At 46.0% G+C, this 17,822-nt stretch overlaps 1 protein-coding gene across 1 annotated transcript; it reads right to left on the reverse strand.

Annotated features, from left to right (window-relative positions):
• Positions 1–3,700: 3,700 nt before the first annotated feature.
• On the reverse strand, positions 3,701–5,212 carry LOC123398882 (aquaporin PIP1-5). The gene is made up of 3 exons (XM_045093327.1): positions 4,473–5,212; positions 4,241–4,381; positions 3,701–4,128 (listed from the first exon to the last, which is right to left on the reverse strand). The coding sequence occupies exons 1-3, from the start codon at positions 5,112–5,114 to the stop codon at positions 4,033–4,035; spliced, it is 879 nt and encodes a 292-aa protein (XP_044949262.1). The 5' UTR covers positions 5,115–5,212; the 3' UTR covers positions 3,701–4,032.
• Between the last annotated feature and the right edge of the window lie 12,610 nt (positions 5,213–17,822).

Below are 17,822 nucleotides of genomic sequence, written 5' to 3' on the forward strand. Positions count from 1 at the left end.
TGTGGATAAAACAATATTTGGATTAAAGTGGATAGGTGCAATTGATCAATGTAGAAAAATATGATGTTGCCAATGGTCACTTGCATCCATCCATTTTAATCTAATATGTGTCATATAATATATCATCCTCTTAATCATCTAACAACTCATCATCCTCTTAATCATCTAACAACTCACCATCCTCTTGATCATCTAACAACGCATGACAACTTAACCATTATATATTACATAATGCCATAAACTCAAAAAGGTCCTCCCGCTTAGCTAGCACATATTATTCTCTTCGAGGTAGAACCTACTACTATCTACTAGGTAAAATAGCATAAAAAAGGTAAGCTCCCCTCTCTTCTTTGTGAAGAATAGAGATCCACCTATCTCCAACATGTGGCCCATCTAAATCCTTCGCGTTTCCGCCAAGTGGTTGTCTGCGGTGTTTCATTACATCACTAAATCCTTTGAGTTTTAGGCTTTCATCCCTTCTAGAAAGCGAGTATGCATTGCGGAGACTTGTAGGCCACCGTGGCCATAAGCTGGTAACATTCAAATAATGACCTTCTATAATCATCACACAATCTCTCGCAAAATTTTCTGTTGAAGAACACAATAATAACATAGTTAGCAATCTAGTTTAGCTTAATAAAAATTTATGCATGCAAAATGTGGACTAATTAATGACACAATAGTAAAATTAATCTTCCATGCTATCTACATGGGAGTTATTGGGGTCCAACTCGTGCAATAGTGGCAACTTATTCAGAATAACTTTCGCCAATATCTTCATAATTGATCTTAAAATTAACAAAATCGTCAGAAATGAGATTAGATGTTTTTTTCTCCAACCAAGTTAGATCGGAGCTAACACTATAGTAGGTCGTGTCTACTATCGTTTGAGTTTTTTTTGAAGAAGAGAAATAAGCTATCAATTAAAAATAAACAAGTTAAGTAGGGACGAACACCAACTATTTTTAAATAAACAATACAGATTACTTAACAAATATGCTTGACAAACTCACATGGAGGTAAAATTAGAAGCATATGGACATCCATCCAAATGTCGATATTACCTTCAATATCATCTCGAGGACGAATATTGAAGGTTATTTCCATATCCACCTGAAATCTATATGCCTTGCCTAGAGCTTCCCAATTTGAGCAACCAAAATGCGAGTGATTATCTGCATTGTATAGTTTAACCAGAAATGTGAAACCATGTTTAGTTCTCAGGTGAGCTCTCCTCATCTCCATATTCTCCATTTCTTGGAAACCGAGCTTCTCCAAGACATACTAGCTTGCATGGTAGGAGATGCACTAGTGAAATTGTAAAACACAGAAATTACACATTGAAGCAAAGAAACACAAAGCAAAGAAGCAAGAATAGTTGTCATCATTGCATACCGTAAAATATCAAATGTCTCGTCAAACTTGATGATGAAGAACCTACCATTTCGCAGGTGAGACCTGTTGCACAGACCCCGATCTTTGCTTCAGAAATCACACTCATGGATCCCCTCGTCGCCAGACATTTCCTATGTTAATGATTCAAGGATTAAAATTCAATGAGAATTATAACAGAAAATATTCAGCATGGGTTGAGTTCCGGTGTGTCGAGGCTTTCCTGAAATGTGAAACCATGTTTAGTTCTCAGGTGAGCTCTCCTCATCTCCATATTCTCCATTTCTTGGAAACCGAGCTTCTCCAAGACATACTAGCTTGCATGGTAGGAGATGCACTAGTGAAATTGTAAAACAAAGAAATTACACATTGAAGCAAAGAAACACAAAGCAAAGAAGCATGAATAGTTGTCATCATTGCATACCGTAAAATATCAAATGTCTCGTCAAACTTGATGATGAAGAACCTACCATTTCACAGGTGAGACCTATTGCACAGACCCCGATCTTTGCTTCAGAAATCACACTCATGGATCCCCTCGTCGCCAGACATTTCCTATGTTAATGATTCAAGGATTAAAATTCAATGAGAATTATAACAGAAAATATTCAGCATGGGTTGAGTTCCGGTGTGTCGAGGCTTTCCTGGAAAAACTCTCATATCTCATTGTGTATATGGTGCACACTCTCTCACATTGATATGGTGGTGTATGTTGGTGGACACTCCCTCACACTAATATTTTGACCGTCGATGATGGTCGCACCTCTTCTTCTCTCCTCGCGCATTATACAAAGGTATATATTGCGAGAAGAGAATAAGAGGAAGCAACCCCCACGATAATAGTCTATATTCCTTCATTAAGAACATACTGAAAGTCACACACGGAGCTCTGACAGACTGAAATTCAACCCTATAAGCATTAGTCAATTAACATTACATTTATGGAGTAATGACATCAAAATGAGCTATGTTTTGCTGGAATGTCATCTAATTTCTATTCTAACAAAATTTCGGCATAACATTTTCTAAAAACAAGACATATCGAGCGCATGGAATTTGCCGAAACGAAAATGAATCAACATATCGGCAAAACATAGGCCACTTGGAGGTTTCATTTTCATTTCACATTTTCATTTTCATTTTCATTTTCACAGTATCATATTCATTTTCATTTTCATTTTCACCTTTTCATTTTCATTTTTAAATCACATTTTCATTTTCGTTTCCACATTTTCATTTTCACATTTTCATTTTCATTTTCACTTTTTTATTTTCACTTTCAATTCACGTTTGCATTTTCATTTTCATTTCAAAACAATTGTATTTCACATTTTCATTTCAAAAAAATACTAAAACTATCCTAGTTCTAACCCTAACATCTATCCATCCATCCTAGTTCTAACCCTATATAATTACTAAAACTAAATTCTATCAGAAGGGGAGGGAGGGAGGGAGGGAGAGAGTGAGAGGGAGAGAGTGGGAGAGAGGGATGGATGTATGGATGGAGGGAGAGTGTAGGAGGGAGGAAGGGAGAACGGAGGGATATGACAGAGGGAGAAGGGAGGGATGAAGGGAGAGGGGTGGGAGGGAGACATATCGGGAGGGCGACGACGGCAACGCACGGCGATGGCCGGGCGCGGCAGTAGCAGATGGCGGTAGCGGTCGGGGGAGATGGAGAGGGAGAGTGAGGCCGTGCACGCACGCGGGCCGGAGATAAGATGGGTTAGCACTAGCGCGGGTCACCGGCCCGCGCTTCTGCTAGCCCACCTAGCAGTACCGCATGGCGACGTCCCACAGTACTGCTAAGTCGGACCTGTTAGCTGGGCCCGGGTTGGCCGTAGTACAAGCGCTCGACTTGTTTTAGTGCTACAGCTAAATTAATAGTAGTAGCGATGGTTTGAACCAAACGCTACTACTATGGACAGCTCCGGTGGGTGATGATGAGACAGCTTAGCAGTAGCGCCTGCCAGCCACCTTGCGCTACTACTATTTACTTAGCAGCGCTAGAACGTGCCCCGCCCTACTACTAATTAGGATTACCGATGTGTCCCTGTCCCGCGCTTGTGTTAGGTTTCTACTTATAAGTTTTCTCCTAGGAGTGTCTTTAGATGTGAGCAACTTTTTATAAAATGTTCCATCATCCGCAACATCAAATTAGCTTCATTATAACATATATTTTCATTATCTGCATTTAATGGGGTAGATATTATAATTTTTTTCCAGAAAGTTGGTCAAACTTAAAGAAGTTTGACTTAGTACAAACCCAGAAATTTTGGAACCGAACAAGTATTGATGCAGCAGCACTCCATTTAACAGATAGATCGTTAATTCGATCTTCATTCCTTGTTATTTTATACTACATGCATTGCTTACGAAAGAGAGGGAACCACAAGTACTGACGTTTGCACATTTTGGGTAGGTGCAGTGAAGAAGTGCACCACACTAGTAACGTAGACAACACTGAAAGATACACACACACGCTCGCTCGCTCGCTCAAGAACAGTACGGTAGACCGATAATTACAGGAGGTGCCGGCGATGATTCAGCCACGTAGCAATGCACGAGCAACGATCAGCACAAATGATGGTTGATGAACAATACGCGATAGGATTCCATCCATTCCATGGCTGATTGAGTATACTAGTCGCGGCTCTTGAAGGGGATGGCCCTGATCACCACCACGTGGTAGATGGCCGCCAGCGCCGCGCCGGTGAACGGGCCCACCCAGAAGATCCACTGCATGTTCAAACCATGATCATCAAGCTAGCTTAATTCCTCCTAAGCATGAATGATTAGTCTCTAACTAGAGACTGATACTCCTAGATGTTACTTAATTGATGCTTCTTACGTGGTCGTCCCACGACTGCTTCTTGTTGTAGATGATGGCGGCGCCGAGGGAGCGCGCCGGGTTGATGCCGGTGCCGGTGATGGGGATTGTCGCCAGGTGCACCAGGAACACCGCGAACCCGATCGGCAGCGGCGCCAAAATCTGCACCAAATCCATCCGTCCATCCATACATATATCAGTTAATTTGTTCATCGTCCACGAAATGACATGCTCCACGCGCAGGTGCACTTACGGGGACGTGGGAGTCTCTGGCGCTGCGCTTGGCGTCGGTGGCGGAGAAGACGGTGTACACGAGCACAAAGGTCCCCACGATCTCCGCCCCCAGGCCGTCGCCTTTGGTGTACCCCGGCGCCACCGAGTTGGCGCCGCCGCCGTTGCCCATGTACAGCGTGGTCTGGAACCCCTTCACCACCCCGGCGCCGCAGATGGCTCCCAGGCACTGCATCACCATGTAGAACACGGCCCGGGTGAGCGACAGCTTCCTGGCCAGGAACAGCCCGAAGGTGACGGCGGGGTTGATGTGGCCGCCGGAGATGCCGGCGGTGCAGTAGACGAGCACGAAGATCATGCCCCCGAAGCTCCAGGCGATGCCCTGGATGCCCACGGTGCCGCACTTGGAGCCGGAGGGGTTGCCCACCACGCCCATCACCGTGAGCACGCTGATGTACAGGAACAGGAAGGTGGCCAGGAACTCGGCGATCCCCGCGCGGTAGAAGGACCACGACGTCAGCTCCTCCGCCTCGAACAGCGGTGCCGGCGGCGGCTCCTTGTAGTCCTTCTCGTCCGCGCCGCCGCCCTGCGCCGCCGTCCCAATCGGCTGCCGCTCCGAGTACCGGTTCGCGCCCAGACGCACGTCCTCCTCCTTGCCCTCCATTGCCGATGCTTGAGCTGAGCTGCTTAGCTTGTTAGGCAGAGGAGATGATGATGTATAGGTGAGCGAGAGAGAGATGAGGAAAGGGAGTGGCTTTGGAGTGCTTTTTATAGCGGAGGTCAATCATGGCTTCTCTGCATTGTGTGTGTGGTGTTGATAATGTGTTTATTTTTTCTTTGCTTGCTGCCACTTGGTGATTAGTGGATGATGATAGGGGCAGGGTTTGGTTTACTGATTAGTGGCCCAGTGATGGTACTTTATTAGTTCTATAATAGTTGGTCTATGAAATTGTTGTGGCTTGTTTAGTCCTCTTGGCATGTCACCTCACACCTTCCATGTCATGGAGCGGCAGAGTTTGTGGTATCGAATGGTTTCGTCGGCTGTTGTTAATAGCAGATACTTAGTATACTAGTTTAAGTCGGTGATAAGATAATATTGATCAGTGGGCTGAATTCCGTTGTATAGAATTTTTGCATTATGAGAGCAGAAAGTGGTGTCCTTTTTGTTCTAGGTTGTACTAGTTGCTAGACAGACACGACGGATAGTGCTTCAAAAGGTTGTAGGAAGTGAGTCTAATTCAACCTGGTGAGAGAATGAAGACCTAGGGTTAAATTCTTCCAAAACGAATATAGATTTCTATTTATTTTTGAGGACCAGTCTTTTGTGATACTCACGTATATATTAAGGACTAGGCTCGATGCATAACCAAGACTAGATATCCTCTGTGCATTATTAGTTGGTGTAGAGGGCGAAGAAGTAAAATTCTCCAATGCAGCCATGGTGATGCAGGGTCAATAGCTCAGGTGCGACACCTTTGAGGTAAATTAGGAGTGAGACGTCTTTCCTTCAAATTGCCTTGGTGCGACAATTTTAAGCAAGGAAATAGCCCAGACACGACATGGCCCTTAATATGAACTGATGCCCTAATTAGCTGTTAGGGGCTGGACCCACGACTTATCCACGTAAGCACGGTCCCTACTCGGCAGTGCATCTAGTTATGGGCCCCACTTGTCACTGCACCAGGTGAAACGTGTCCCCGTGCCTGTCCGAACGGGTACCCCTGTCTGAACCTGTGTTGCTCCCTCCTCTTCGTTTCTGGCGGTGAGTCGCCGCCGGCGGCGGCAGAGCTTTTGTTCTCGATGACAGCAACGACGGGGCTTTCATTCTCGGTGACGGCGTCGGCTGTGGCGAGTGAATCCGGAACCCTGTCCTCTTCTCCTCTGTGTCGAGTTAGATCTCACCGCATTGCCTGTTTTTGGTCGATTTGATCTAGGTTTGGGTGGGGGGGAGGAGAGGTGACCGCGATGGAGCCGCGAGAGACAACAACATCCTTTCCAACCTATGCGATTTGTGCCTCGTCTGCTTCTGCTAGCTCACCTCACACTGCCCCGTCATTGGCAAACAAGGGTGGTGGTGCTCGGACGTTCGAATTCACTGTGGAATTTCTTCTTTCTAAGGAGAAGCTAGGTGATGGTAGCATGCAGGACATAGAGGGAGATACAATTGTGAAGTGGGAGATTGAATTTGCAAAGATTGATCCACAAGCAACTAAAGCAGCTGATCGATTTGAAGCAGCTAGCAAGTATGATGGCTGGAGCATTTTATTGTTGTGTCATTTCTATGGGTTTCTTGTGTGGCCCGGGTTTCTTTTACTTGATGTTCATCAATCGCTAGAACTTGTTAGAGTTTCACTTAGTGCGTCAAGCAAGTAGTTTCAGTTAGTCATGGATCATTTGTTAGCTCAATTTGAATTTGTGTGAAGCTAAACCTGCCTGAATTCTTGTAATGATATTCTCAGTTATAGTTCTAGGTAGTCCATTGATTATTTGCTTCCCCTGACGAATAAAATGCAGCAATTGAATTCATAAAAAGCAGCAATTCTTCAATTAACAGAGTGCAGCAATTCTTCAGTTTTTTAGTCAATCTCGCGAAACTTTATTGATCAACGTTCAAAGGTACAAATGATAAATCTCCCGGGGTGCCTAGCCATACATGTCGGCCTTCCCCTAACCTCAAAACATATTTCCCTAAATTGTGAGCCTCGACATTTGGGCTCATATATTCATGCACTACATTGCATGCTTGAAAAGACGATTTGTGTTCTAAAATTTCATGTAAAATAGCATTGTATGTTGTAGGCTGCTTGTCCTTGATATCGTCAACCACCACCTTGCAATCCGAAGCAATATGTATATGCTGAATGTATAGATCATTTGCTAGGGAAAAAGCCTCCCGAATCGCCAGAGTTTCGAGTGTAGGTGCATCCCCTATACCCTTGAAAACCATCGCTGAAGCTCCTTAGAAAAAACCATCGCGGTCACGACATATAGCGGCTGCCACTCCCTGTGTGCAGTCGTGTGATACAACAATCTCTACATTGATCTTCAGGTAAGAATCCGGAGGGCCCCTCCACCCCCCATCCGATGTATAGTATGTGACTGCGAGGAAGGCCCCTCCATCCCTTCTAGAGTCCCGTGAGCCCCAGCTGAACCAACATTTCCATTCACACTATTCTCCCTAGTATTGATCACCATTTTGTATGTTGAACTATCCAAGAAGAGGTCAGTTCTTTCGAACAACCATGCCTAGAAATCAACTATCGGTATCGTGCACAATGGAATTGCTAGAATTGTATCACCGTCAGCCGGTAGGAAAACCAAATGAATCAGATCCTCCTTCCACGTTGCCCTCGTGGCATCCATCATGTCTGAAACCATGCCCATCAATTCTTCAGTTAATCGAGGGGGAGGAGCGTAACGTTTAGGTGGAGCTGGGCCGGCCGGGCTCCTCGTTTTTGCAGAGAAAGAAAGAGACGGTCCAAGGGGTGGGCCAGATTAAATTAAGCTCAAAAACGCGGGGCACGCCTCCTCAATCTGTGTGGACCCATGCTTCAGAATGCTGCCAAAAGAAAGGAGCTAAAAAGACCAGCCAATGAAAGCACAACCCTTGGATCGTTGACGTAGCCCTACTGCCTAATCCAGACCGTCCATTCACGGTGATCCAATGGTCCGGACAGGTGCGGGGTTTTGATGGGGTTTTGAGAGGTTTTCAAGGGTTAGGGTTGAGCATAATTAATTCAAAAAATAAATAAATAAAACTTGTGCCAATCATCGTTCTATGTGACTAACTCGATAGGAAAAATAATACACTTGGACTATGGAGTTTTTCTTGAAAAAGACTTCACAAACTTGGCTATCATGAGCGAGGTTGTAGGGTTTTCAAGGGTTAGGGTCGAGCATAACTAATTAAAAAAAATCAAAAAATAGAAAACTTGTGCCAATCATCGTTCTATGAACTAACTCGATAGAAAAAATAAGAAACTTGGACTATGGAGTTTTTCATGAAAAAGCCTTCACAAACTTGACTATCACCAACAAGGTTGTATGGTTTTCAAACAACCCATTTCTAAGCAAGTTTTTTTGTCCACCATGTCTAAAACAGCCAAATCAATTTGAGTTGTCAGTATATGACAAAGTAAGAACATGTGCACTCGGTTTCCAATTTTTTGTGTTTTTTGAATTTTGTATGCTCATTTCAAACTGGGTCAAACCTAAGTTTGACCAACATTTCAACAAGTTTCAAACATGAAAATGAAAACCAAGCCTCGATCCTTCTTAGTCACTCCAAAATGAAGCTTTTGTGAGGTTTTTGAAAGTTTCAAGTTCAACGCCCAAAACCACTTGTCTTCACACATGAATTTCCAATTAGCTCCAAAGGTACGGTAAACAACCCATTTCTAAGCAAGTTTATTTGTCCACCATGTCTAAAACAGCCAAATCAATTTGAGTTGTTAGTATATGACAAAGTAAGAACATGTGCACTGGTTTTCCAATTTTTTGATTTTTTTGAATTTTTTATGCTCATTAAAAACTTGGTCAAACCTAAGTTTGACCAACATTTATACAAATTTCAAACATGAAAATGAAAACCAGGCGTGGATCCTTCTTAGTCACTCCAAAATGAAGATTTCGTCAGGTTTTCGGAAGTTTCAAGTTCAACACCCAAAACCACTTGTCTTCACACATGAGTTCCAAATTAGCTCCAAAGGTAGGATAAACAACCCATTTCTAAGCAAGTTTTTTGTCCACCATGTCTAAAACAGCCAAATCAATTTGAGTTGTTAGTATATGACAAAATAAGAACATGTGCACTGGTTTTCAAATTTTTTGATTTTTTATGCTCATTTCAAATTGGGTCAAACCTAAGTTTGACCAACATTTAAACAAGTTTCAAACATGAAAATGAATTTGACAAGTGATTTTGCGTGTGCAAGATGATGTATAGGGTACTGATGTGTTGACAATTCCGTTTAAATGAATTGCATTGCAAAAGATATCGAATTTACAAGTTTATAACATTTTTTGGATTATTCAGTAAATAGAAAAGGTTTATTCGAGCTCACGTGGGGGGCTCACCGGTCAATCTGACTCATGGGCCAGGGATGTTAGTGTTACTAGTTAAATCCTCTAGTTATGCGATAAAATGTGTCGTACCCTAACTATTTACACATCCAAATATGCGCCACTCTCGCCGCCGGAGACCATCAAACGCACGCAATCCAGGCCCGCCGCCGCAGATCAAGCGTTGCCGTGCGACGATCATGAGGCCCGGATCTTTCAGCTCGCGCGACGGCCATTCCGGCGGTGGAAACCTCTCCGACAAGGATTAGAAAGGGGCGAAGCGGTCGGCGCCCGACTCTGACCTGGAACGGGCGGCGCTGGTTGCTTCCGACGCTGCTCGGAAGCACATCGCGTGCAAGTACATGAAATGGGGGCTCGTGCCACTCCGTGCGTTCAATCGGCACGAGGTGGAGGAGTACGACCGCTAGATGGCGGCGGCGGCACGAGACTGCGGTGCGAGGCGACCACTTGGGAGCTCCTCTGGCGCGGGTGGCGCGGGGAGCTCCTCCATTGCACGCGCACCGATGCCGCCTCCGAAGAGGGAGGGGGAGGAGCTGGGCTTGGCACTACGCCCAGACACCTCGTCTTTCTGCCAGGAGACTACGTCGACGCCGGCGACCTCGACGGCGTAATCGCCGAGATTATGGAGCACACCGAGGACGATCCGCAACAGCTCGTTGCACGCCGGCAGATGCAAGAGGAGCTCGACGAGTTCCGCTTCCAGCAAGGCATCGAGAAATCCCGCGCCGACAGGGGGTGGGCTGCCTCCGCCTCCGACTCCGACTGAGCGGCGCCGCCGCCTCGTCGGGGCCGCACCCCTGGGGCTCAGGTGAGCCCAATTTTGGAGATCTAACTAGGGGTAGGAGCTGCGAGATACCCGCGTAGAGTTATGTAATCGAAGTACTCCGTGTGGCTTTTGCTCCGATGAGCTCGCCATTAAAATTACGGCTACTACTCCGTGTGTAATCAAACCAAACTATCTGCTATGTTTGCTAAAATCTCTATCTATGTTGCTTGAATTCGATCAATTTTGATTGAATGATTGTAAATATTCTTGTCTAAATCGGAGCTCACCAGCGTTGCGGTGCTTCGTCGCCGGAGAAGAAGGAGAGGGAGGATGCGCGCGCAAGGGAAAACTATTTAACCGTAGTAGCCTCCATCTGGGTCCCACGCCGACATGGAAAAATGTGGGTCCCGCCCGGCTCCACCTAATACTGACAGAGATTGTGCTTAATGGCCATGTCATCACTAGTAGAAGAAGGGCCTTTTGTCCCGATTCGTAAGGGCCTTCTGTCCCGGTTTTGGAACTAGGACAAAAAGGTCGTTACTAATGCCTTTGGCCTTTAGTCCCGGTTCTTACATGAACCGGGACAGATGGGCCTCCACGTGGCCGGTGCGGCGAGCCCAGGCAGGAGGCCCCTTGGTCCCAGTTGGTGGCACCAACCAGGACCAATAGGCATCCACGCGTCAGCATTTTCAGGTGCTGGGGTTTTTGTTTTTTTTTTTTGGAAGGGGGGGGGGGGTTAGGGGGTTTTGGGGGGTTAATAGGTGTTTCATATATTGTGTTAGCTAGCTAATTAATAGAGAGAAATGTCCTCTCTTATCTCTGTGCTTGGTCGATGCTACGTATTATACGTATAAAGAGGACTAGACACGCTAGCTAGTAAGCAAATGAAGGAAACAGAAGATCGTCATGAACATATGCATACACAGAGAAGTGATATCGACCACATCTCCTTCTGTGAGAGATTGGTCGAACAACAAGTTCTCGTATGTCTATCCGGCGCTACTGGCTACATATACACAATATAATTATCTCTTACAATATAATCTCCTAATTAAAAACCAACTGATTAGGGTCCACATGGTATTCTCCGTCTTTAGCGATCACATGGTCAAGAAAGAATGCCGCCAATTCCTCTTGAATTCCTCGCATACGATCTGGTGGTAGGAGTTCATCCCGCATCCGAAATATCTAATTTGAAGAAGGGGGTCAATACATATATATGAATAAATGAAACTGAACACAAATGATGGTACTAAAATAAAATTGTGAATATTATTATTTACGCACTTCATATTGTTTGTCAGAGTAGCCCCGCTCACAGGTCGTGTGGCAGATGGACTCGCAAATGTAGTATCCACAGTAATCATTGCCTGGTTCCTGCCACAACCACTTTACAAGAAATTGAGGTCAATCAAACTGATAGTTAGCAAGCATGCTAAATGGTATTGATGAAACTAGCGCTTGAATCACTAGGAGATGCATGGCACATGCTACTATAGTACTTACTTTTGGGTGTCTAAATTGTAGCTTCTTCGGCAGTGCCGGAGTTTTTGATGTGAATTTTTTCCAAACCCTGCCAGACAAAGAAAACAATTACTTGATATGAGGAAATGAATAAAGTTGCCGATATGGTGCGATAATGATCGATTTAACTTACTTCTGTAGAATTTCAGTCATGTCCGCATACTCCTTGGGATCTTTTCGTCTCGAGTCTAAGACGGTTACTATTCCTTGCTCAAGATTAATCTCTAGGATAATATAGTGGCAGCTGCGCACGTATGCATAACTCATCAATTACATTACTATAACCTTGACTAATAAGGGAAACTGAATATGCACAAGACAGTAACACTCACTGGAATTCGTAAGGGAAGAGTATTATAGCTTTGTTTTGATTCAGTACAAACAATTGTAGCAGGTTGGCCTCGGTATCTTTGGCCTGAAATTCAACCATAAATGCATCTATGAGATTTGTGTTAATGAACCCAATATCACCGATTTGTCTTTTCTTTAATTCGACGATCTTCAGTCTGCATAATACAGTGAGGATAATTAAAAATACATGCAATGAAAGAGCTGACCTATATATAGAGACTTAATGACAGAAGTAGTACTACTTACAGGCAGTAGCAAGTGATCATTAATTTATCGAGGGCCTTTAGATTGAAAAATGGTAAGAACTCCTCAAATGGAACATTCAACAGTTCAATTCCAAAGAGGTCATGCTCCTCTCTAACACTGAGCGTTAAAATATTACTCGCCTCAGAGTCTCTGTAGGTTTTCATGTACCAATCATGGAATCTTCGCATCATCGTTGTTAGAGATCTTTCATCTTTGACGAGAGGCTTCCCGTACACGTATTTGTGTTCGTCCACCTCCAAGAAATCAAAATGTGCATCGTAGGGCAGGTAATCTCCACGATTAGTACCGGGCAACAAGATCCCCGGATGATTAGCGAAAATATCGCTAGACACCTTGAGCGGGGGAACGATTGGTTCACTTGTTCGCCGAGTTGGGCAAGTTATTTCCCAGCTCGTCGTTCTGCTAACCTTTGACCACTGACAGTATTTCCCAACCACTTCGCTTCGATAAATGACTTTGTAATAATGCGCTCATAGTTGGCTTTCGCCGGAGACTTTGGTGGTTTCTTCAAGGCAGCCAGAGTACGCTTCACTTTTACCGGATCTATCTTCTCCTCCGTAGGTGGATGTTTCTTTGCTTTCACCCTTTCAAAGAAGTTGTTCACTTCGACTTGCACGATCTTCGTGTTTTCCTCCTGGCTCCTCTCGTATGGTAACTTCTCTGGAGTCTTCAGAGAAGGACCGTATTTGCATTGTCTGCCTCTTGTTGTACTGCTAGACGCCGGAGCAGACGGAGCGGCTGCGGCTGTCTTTCATTTCTTACGAGGCGGAGGAGAAGGACGATGCGCCGGAGCAGCCGGAGCGACGGTGGGTCTCTTCCGCCCTTGTTGACGAGGCGGAGAAGGAGGAGGCTGGCTGCTCGGGCTCGCCGGCGCAGGCGGAGAAGGAGGCGGAGTGCCGCCACGCGTCGGAGAAGGAGACTGAGTGCCCTGATCACTCGCCGAAGGAGGAGGCGGAGTGACCTAACTCGCCGGAGGAGGAGGAGGAGGAGGCGGAGGCGTCCAGTTCGGAAGGTTGATGAGCTCCTTCCGCCATAGGCATGAAGTCTTTAGAGAAGAACCCAACCGAATCTCCCCTTCACCCGTAGGGTGGTCAAGCTGAGGGTCCTCAAATCCGTTCGTTATTTGATCCACCATCACCCTAGCATATCCTTCTGGAATCGACCGGCCGTGGTAGGTTGTGCCTGGTTCAGTAGGTAAAATAGCTCCAACAGCCGCCTTGACTTTCAATGTCACCCATCGCGCCATAAGGTGGCAATGTTGAGACTCCGTGATAGCATCCACGAGGTAGCTAGCAAGAGCCGTGAAGACAGGCTCCAGCTGCTGAGTCTGCTCGGTGGAAGCCATGCTGCTTCTCCGCTGAGATGGCGGGGTAGCTTCAAGGGAAGCTTCGGCAGGTCATTTGCTGCGATCTCCTTCTCGTTCCTCTAGCCCTTGTACCCTTTCATGCAGCGCCTGCAGTTGGTATGCTCCTCTTTCTTCCTCCTCTCCTCGCATTTGTAACCCCCTACGTCCGGAAACCCAACCTTCCACGGAACGGAGCCTGGCATGCCTCGTGTCCGTCCAGGGTGCTCAGGATTCCCGAGGGCCATTGTGAGCTCGTCCTTCTCTGTGTGTGGAACGAACATCCCTTGCTGCGCTTTCTCGATATACTCCTTAAGCCTCGTGACGGGTATTCACAGTTGCTCTTCCGTCCAAACGCACTTCCCTGATATATGGTCCAAGGTTCTGCCAACCCCGAAGAACCAATTACGGCAACGGTCTGGCCAGTTCAATGTCTCTGGTTCGACCCCTTTAGCAATCAGGTCATTCTCAGCCTTGTCCCACAATGGTCGGGCTTTGAGGTAGCCACCTGGCCCCATGCGATGGTGATGCTTCTTCTTTGCAACATTTTTCTTGTTTGTTGTTGACATCTTCTTACTCTTTTCCGATGTCTTGTGGGCCACAAATGCGGGCCAGTGATATCTGATCTTCTCAAACCGGCCGGTGAATTCTGGTGTAATTTCTTTGTCGACAAACGTTTTCAGCTCATTCTTCCACCTCCTGAATAGTTCTTAAGAGCATGAGACTTGATCAATTGCTCTATAACTGGCTTCTCCGGATCCTCCTCTGGCGGTAGGGTGAAATTTGTCTTAAGCATTGTCCAAAGATCTTCTTTCTGCTATCGGAGACATAAGACACCTCAGGGTCTTCCTTCTTAGGCTTTAACCATCGCTGGGTACTAATCGGGATCTTGTCCCTAACAAGAACCCCGCACTGATTAGAAAATGCTTCCATTGTCCGGTATGGTTAAATCAGCTTGCCATCACGCGCGATTGCTATGATCTCAAACCTTTTATCCGAGCGCAACTTTTTCTTCGGGCCTCGTCTCTTTATCGAATTTGTGCTCAATCCGGAGGGCTAGGAAAAGAAGGAAGACGAGAGTTAATTAATATGTGTACATACGAAAATAATGAATGCATCAATTAGCTAGTCAGCACATGCTTAACTAATATATATACCTGGCCGCACTCGATTCGGTCACCGGAGCCATCATAATCATAGCCTTCTTCTTGTACCAGCATTAATGGGTCACCGGAGCCATCATAATCATAGCCTTCTTCTTCACCCTGTCCTTCCAGACCATCGGTGTCGTTGAGAAACGACAAGACGACATCACTTCCTTTTGCGATTATTTCCCCCAACATCTCTTCTGTTGCTTCGTCTCGGGGGTGCTCCATAGTTTCTGCAAATATTTACAACATGGCAATTATTATTCAAACATGATAGATGGATATATTAGTGGCAAACGTAGAACTAGCTAGCTAATCACAATAAAGAATCATATTAGTGGCAACGACGCTGCTTCTCTAGGGTTTGGGGTGGCCTCCGCAACGCTTCAAGGGTTTGGGGTGGCCTCGACGACAACGCTCTTTTAACTTGGTAAATTTGGGTGTCCTCGAGAGAGTTTGTCGGGTAGGGGTGCAGCGTGAGGGGGTAGGAGACCAACATCATTTTTTCTAGGGTTTGGGTGTCCTCGGGAGTTTTGGTCGAGCGAGAGGGTCGGGGGGGGGGGTGCTCCCGTGGTATAAGTTATCACAGTCGAGAGGGGGTATATATATTGACCGCCCCCGATGTCGAAGTTATCCAGGGGGGGTTATATCCACAACGACGACATACATACATGGGAAAATAATGTTATCGGGGAGGGGGGTATATCGAGCCCCCCTCGTGTTAAGGTTATCGGGAGGGGGTATATCGATAACGACATACCCGATAAAAAATAAGAAGACAAAAGAAGAAATAAAAAGAGGAGAAGAAGAAAGGAATAGAAGAGAAGCGATCGAAGAAAAAAAAAGAAATAAAAGGAGAAGAAGAAAGGAATGGAGAAGAAGAATAAAAAAATAGAAAATATTTTATTTTTTTCTTCTTCTTCTCTATTCCTTTCTTCTTGTCCTCTTATTTTTCTTATTTTTTACTCTTCTTATTTATTTCTCCTCTTCTTCCTCTTCTCTTCTTCTCCTTTCTTCCTCTTCTTATTTTCCTTTTTCCTCTCATTCTTTTTCTTCTTCTTCCTTATCTTCCTAGCTAGATATATAATACTTTTCTAAAAATGTAACTTTTGCATATATAAAACTTTTTCTTCTTCCTAGCTATATATATAACGGAACTAATACATGATTCCACCTTTGTTCGTAATTATATTATTCACATTTCCGTTCATGCTATAAAAATTAAAAAATATGTTTCCGTTCATTGAAGAATTTGGTTATCTCATGCATGAAATCTGCTTAGTTTTATTTAAAATGTATGCCTTGTGTAACCAACGTGATATTTTGTTTCAAAAGCATCACGATATTGCATCGGTCGACTAGACGGCTAGAGAATTGCTTCGTACCGCCTTCATCAAGAAATAAAATTATTTCACATGTTACAACAGCATCTCGATCTTGCTTCCATCCACTAGGCAACTAGATGACTAGAAAGCTGCTTCAGACATGCTTCCGTCAATAACAAAATAGTCCATATGTTTCATAAGCTTCACGATCTTGTTTACATTGACTAGACGCTTGCTTCCAAGGATATATGGTTTTTCTTTCATCGAAAAGAAAAATATTTCCAGTCATAACTACACATAGTTCATAAAATTATTAAATTGTTCGGAAAGAAAAGAAAATGCTGCTAGGCTCGACAACCGCCAAGCCCTTGCCATGGCTAGACACTCCGGCTAGCACATCCACCCTCTGCGCCAAAAAAACTGCAGTGGTACACACTACACAAAGCAGAAAGCAACCAAATCTGCGTTTCATCAGCATGAACTACTCTTGAAATTTACTACCCCGAGAGTATCTCAGGATTTTGCTGTGCCATTGCAAGCTAATGGCACGATCTACCTAAACTTTTTGAAGTACCTGAGGAGGCGGTGGAGCAAGGGAGGGCAGAGAGGAGGGCCTCGCAGTAGACGCCAGCGGGCTTGTCCACCACGGCGAGCCACTCGTCCTCGAACACGCCGGCGGCGGAGGAGTAGGCACCGGAGGGGAAGTAAAAGATAGGGGCAGGGGCGACGACGACGTCGATGGGGCGGGTCGGGGGTGTGCGACGTCGGTGTAGAGGACGATGGCGTGGTCGGTGTAGAGGACGGCGGCTTGGTCGGGGCAGGGGCGACGACGGCGACGACGGTGTCGACGGGGCAGAGGGCGGTGACGGCGTCGGCGGGGTGGGTCGGGGGCGCGGCGAGGGCACGCGGTGTGGTCGGGGGGCAGGGGCGACGGCGGCGTGGTCGGGGCGGGGCAACGGCGGCGTGGTCGGCGTCGCGGCAGAGGCCCGACGAGCTCGGGCAGCCTGGCGGCGTCCTCGGAGGGATCGATCGAAGAAACTGACGAAATTTTCACAAGTCTGGCTTATATAGCAAAGCCATTGGTACCGGTTGGTGCCACCAACCGGTACCAATGCCCTCTTTAGTCCCGGTTGGTGTCACCAACTGGGACCAAAGGTCTGTTTTCAGCAGCTCGAAGGGCGGGAAGCAGAAGCCTTTGGTTCCGGTTGGTGGCACCAACCGCGACTAATGGGGGGCATTGGTACCGGTTGGTGTCACCAAACGGGACCAAAGGTCTCTTTTCAGCAGCCCGAAGGGCGGGAAGCAGAGGCCTTTGGTCCCGGTTGGTGGCACCAACCGGTACCAGTGCCCCCCTTTAGTCCGTGTTGGTGCCACCAACCGGGACCAAAGGCCTTGCACTAGCGTGGTGCGGTGCTATGTTTAGTCCCACCTCTCTAGCCGAGAGGGGCTCGGAGTGGTTTATAATCCCTGCCGAACCAACCACTTCGAGCTCCTCTCTACTGTAGGCTTACAGGCCTAAAATCACTCTATGTGCTTGTGGGCCTATTGGGCCTACTACGGGCCTGCA

Source organism: Hordeum vulgare, chromosome 5H (assembly GCF_904849725.1).
Source record: "Hordeum vulgare subsp. vulgare chromosome 5H, MorexV3_pseudomolecules_assembly, whole genome shotgun sequence".
NCBI classification, from domain to species: Eukaryota; Viridiplantae; Streptophyta; class Magnoliopsida; order Poales; family Poaceae; genus Hordeum; species Hordeum vulgare.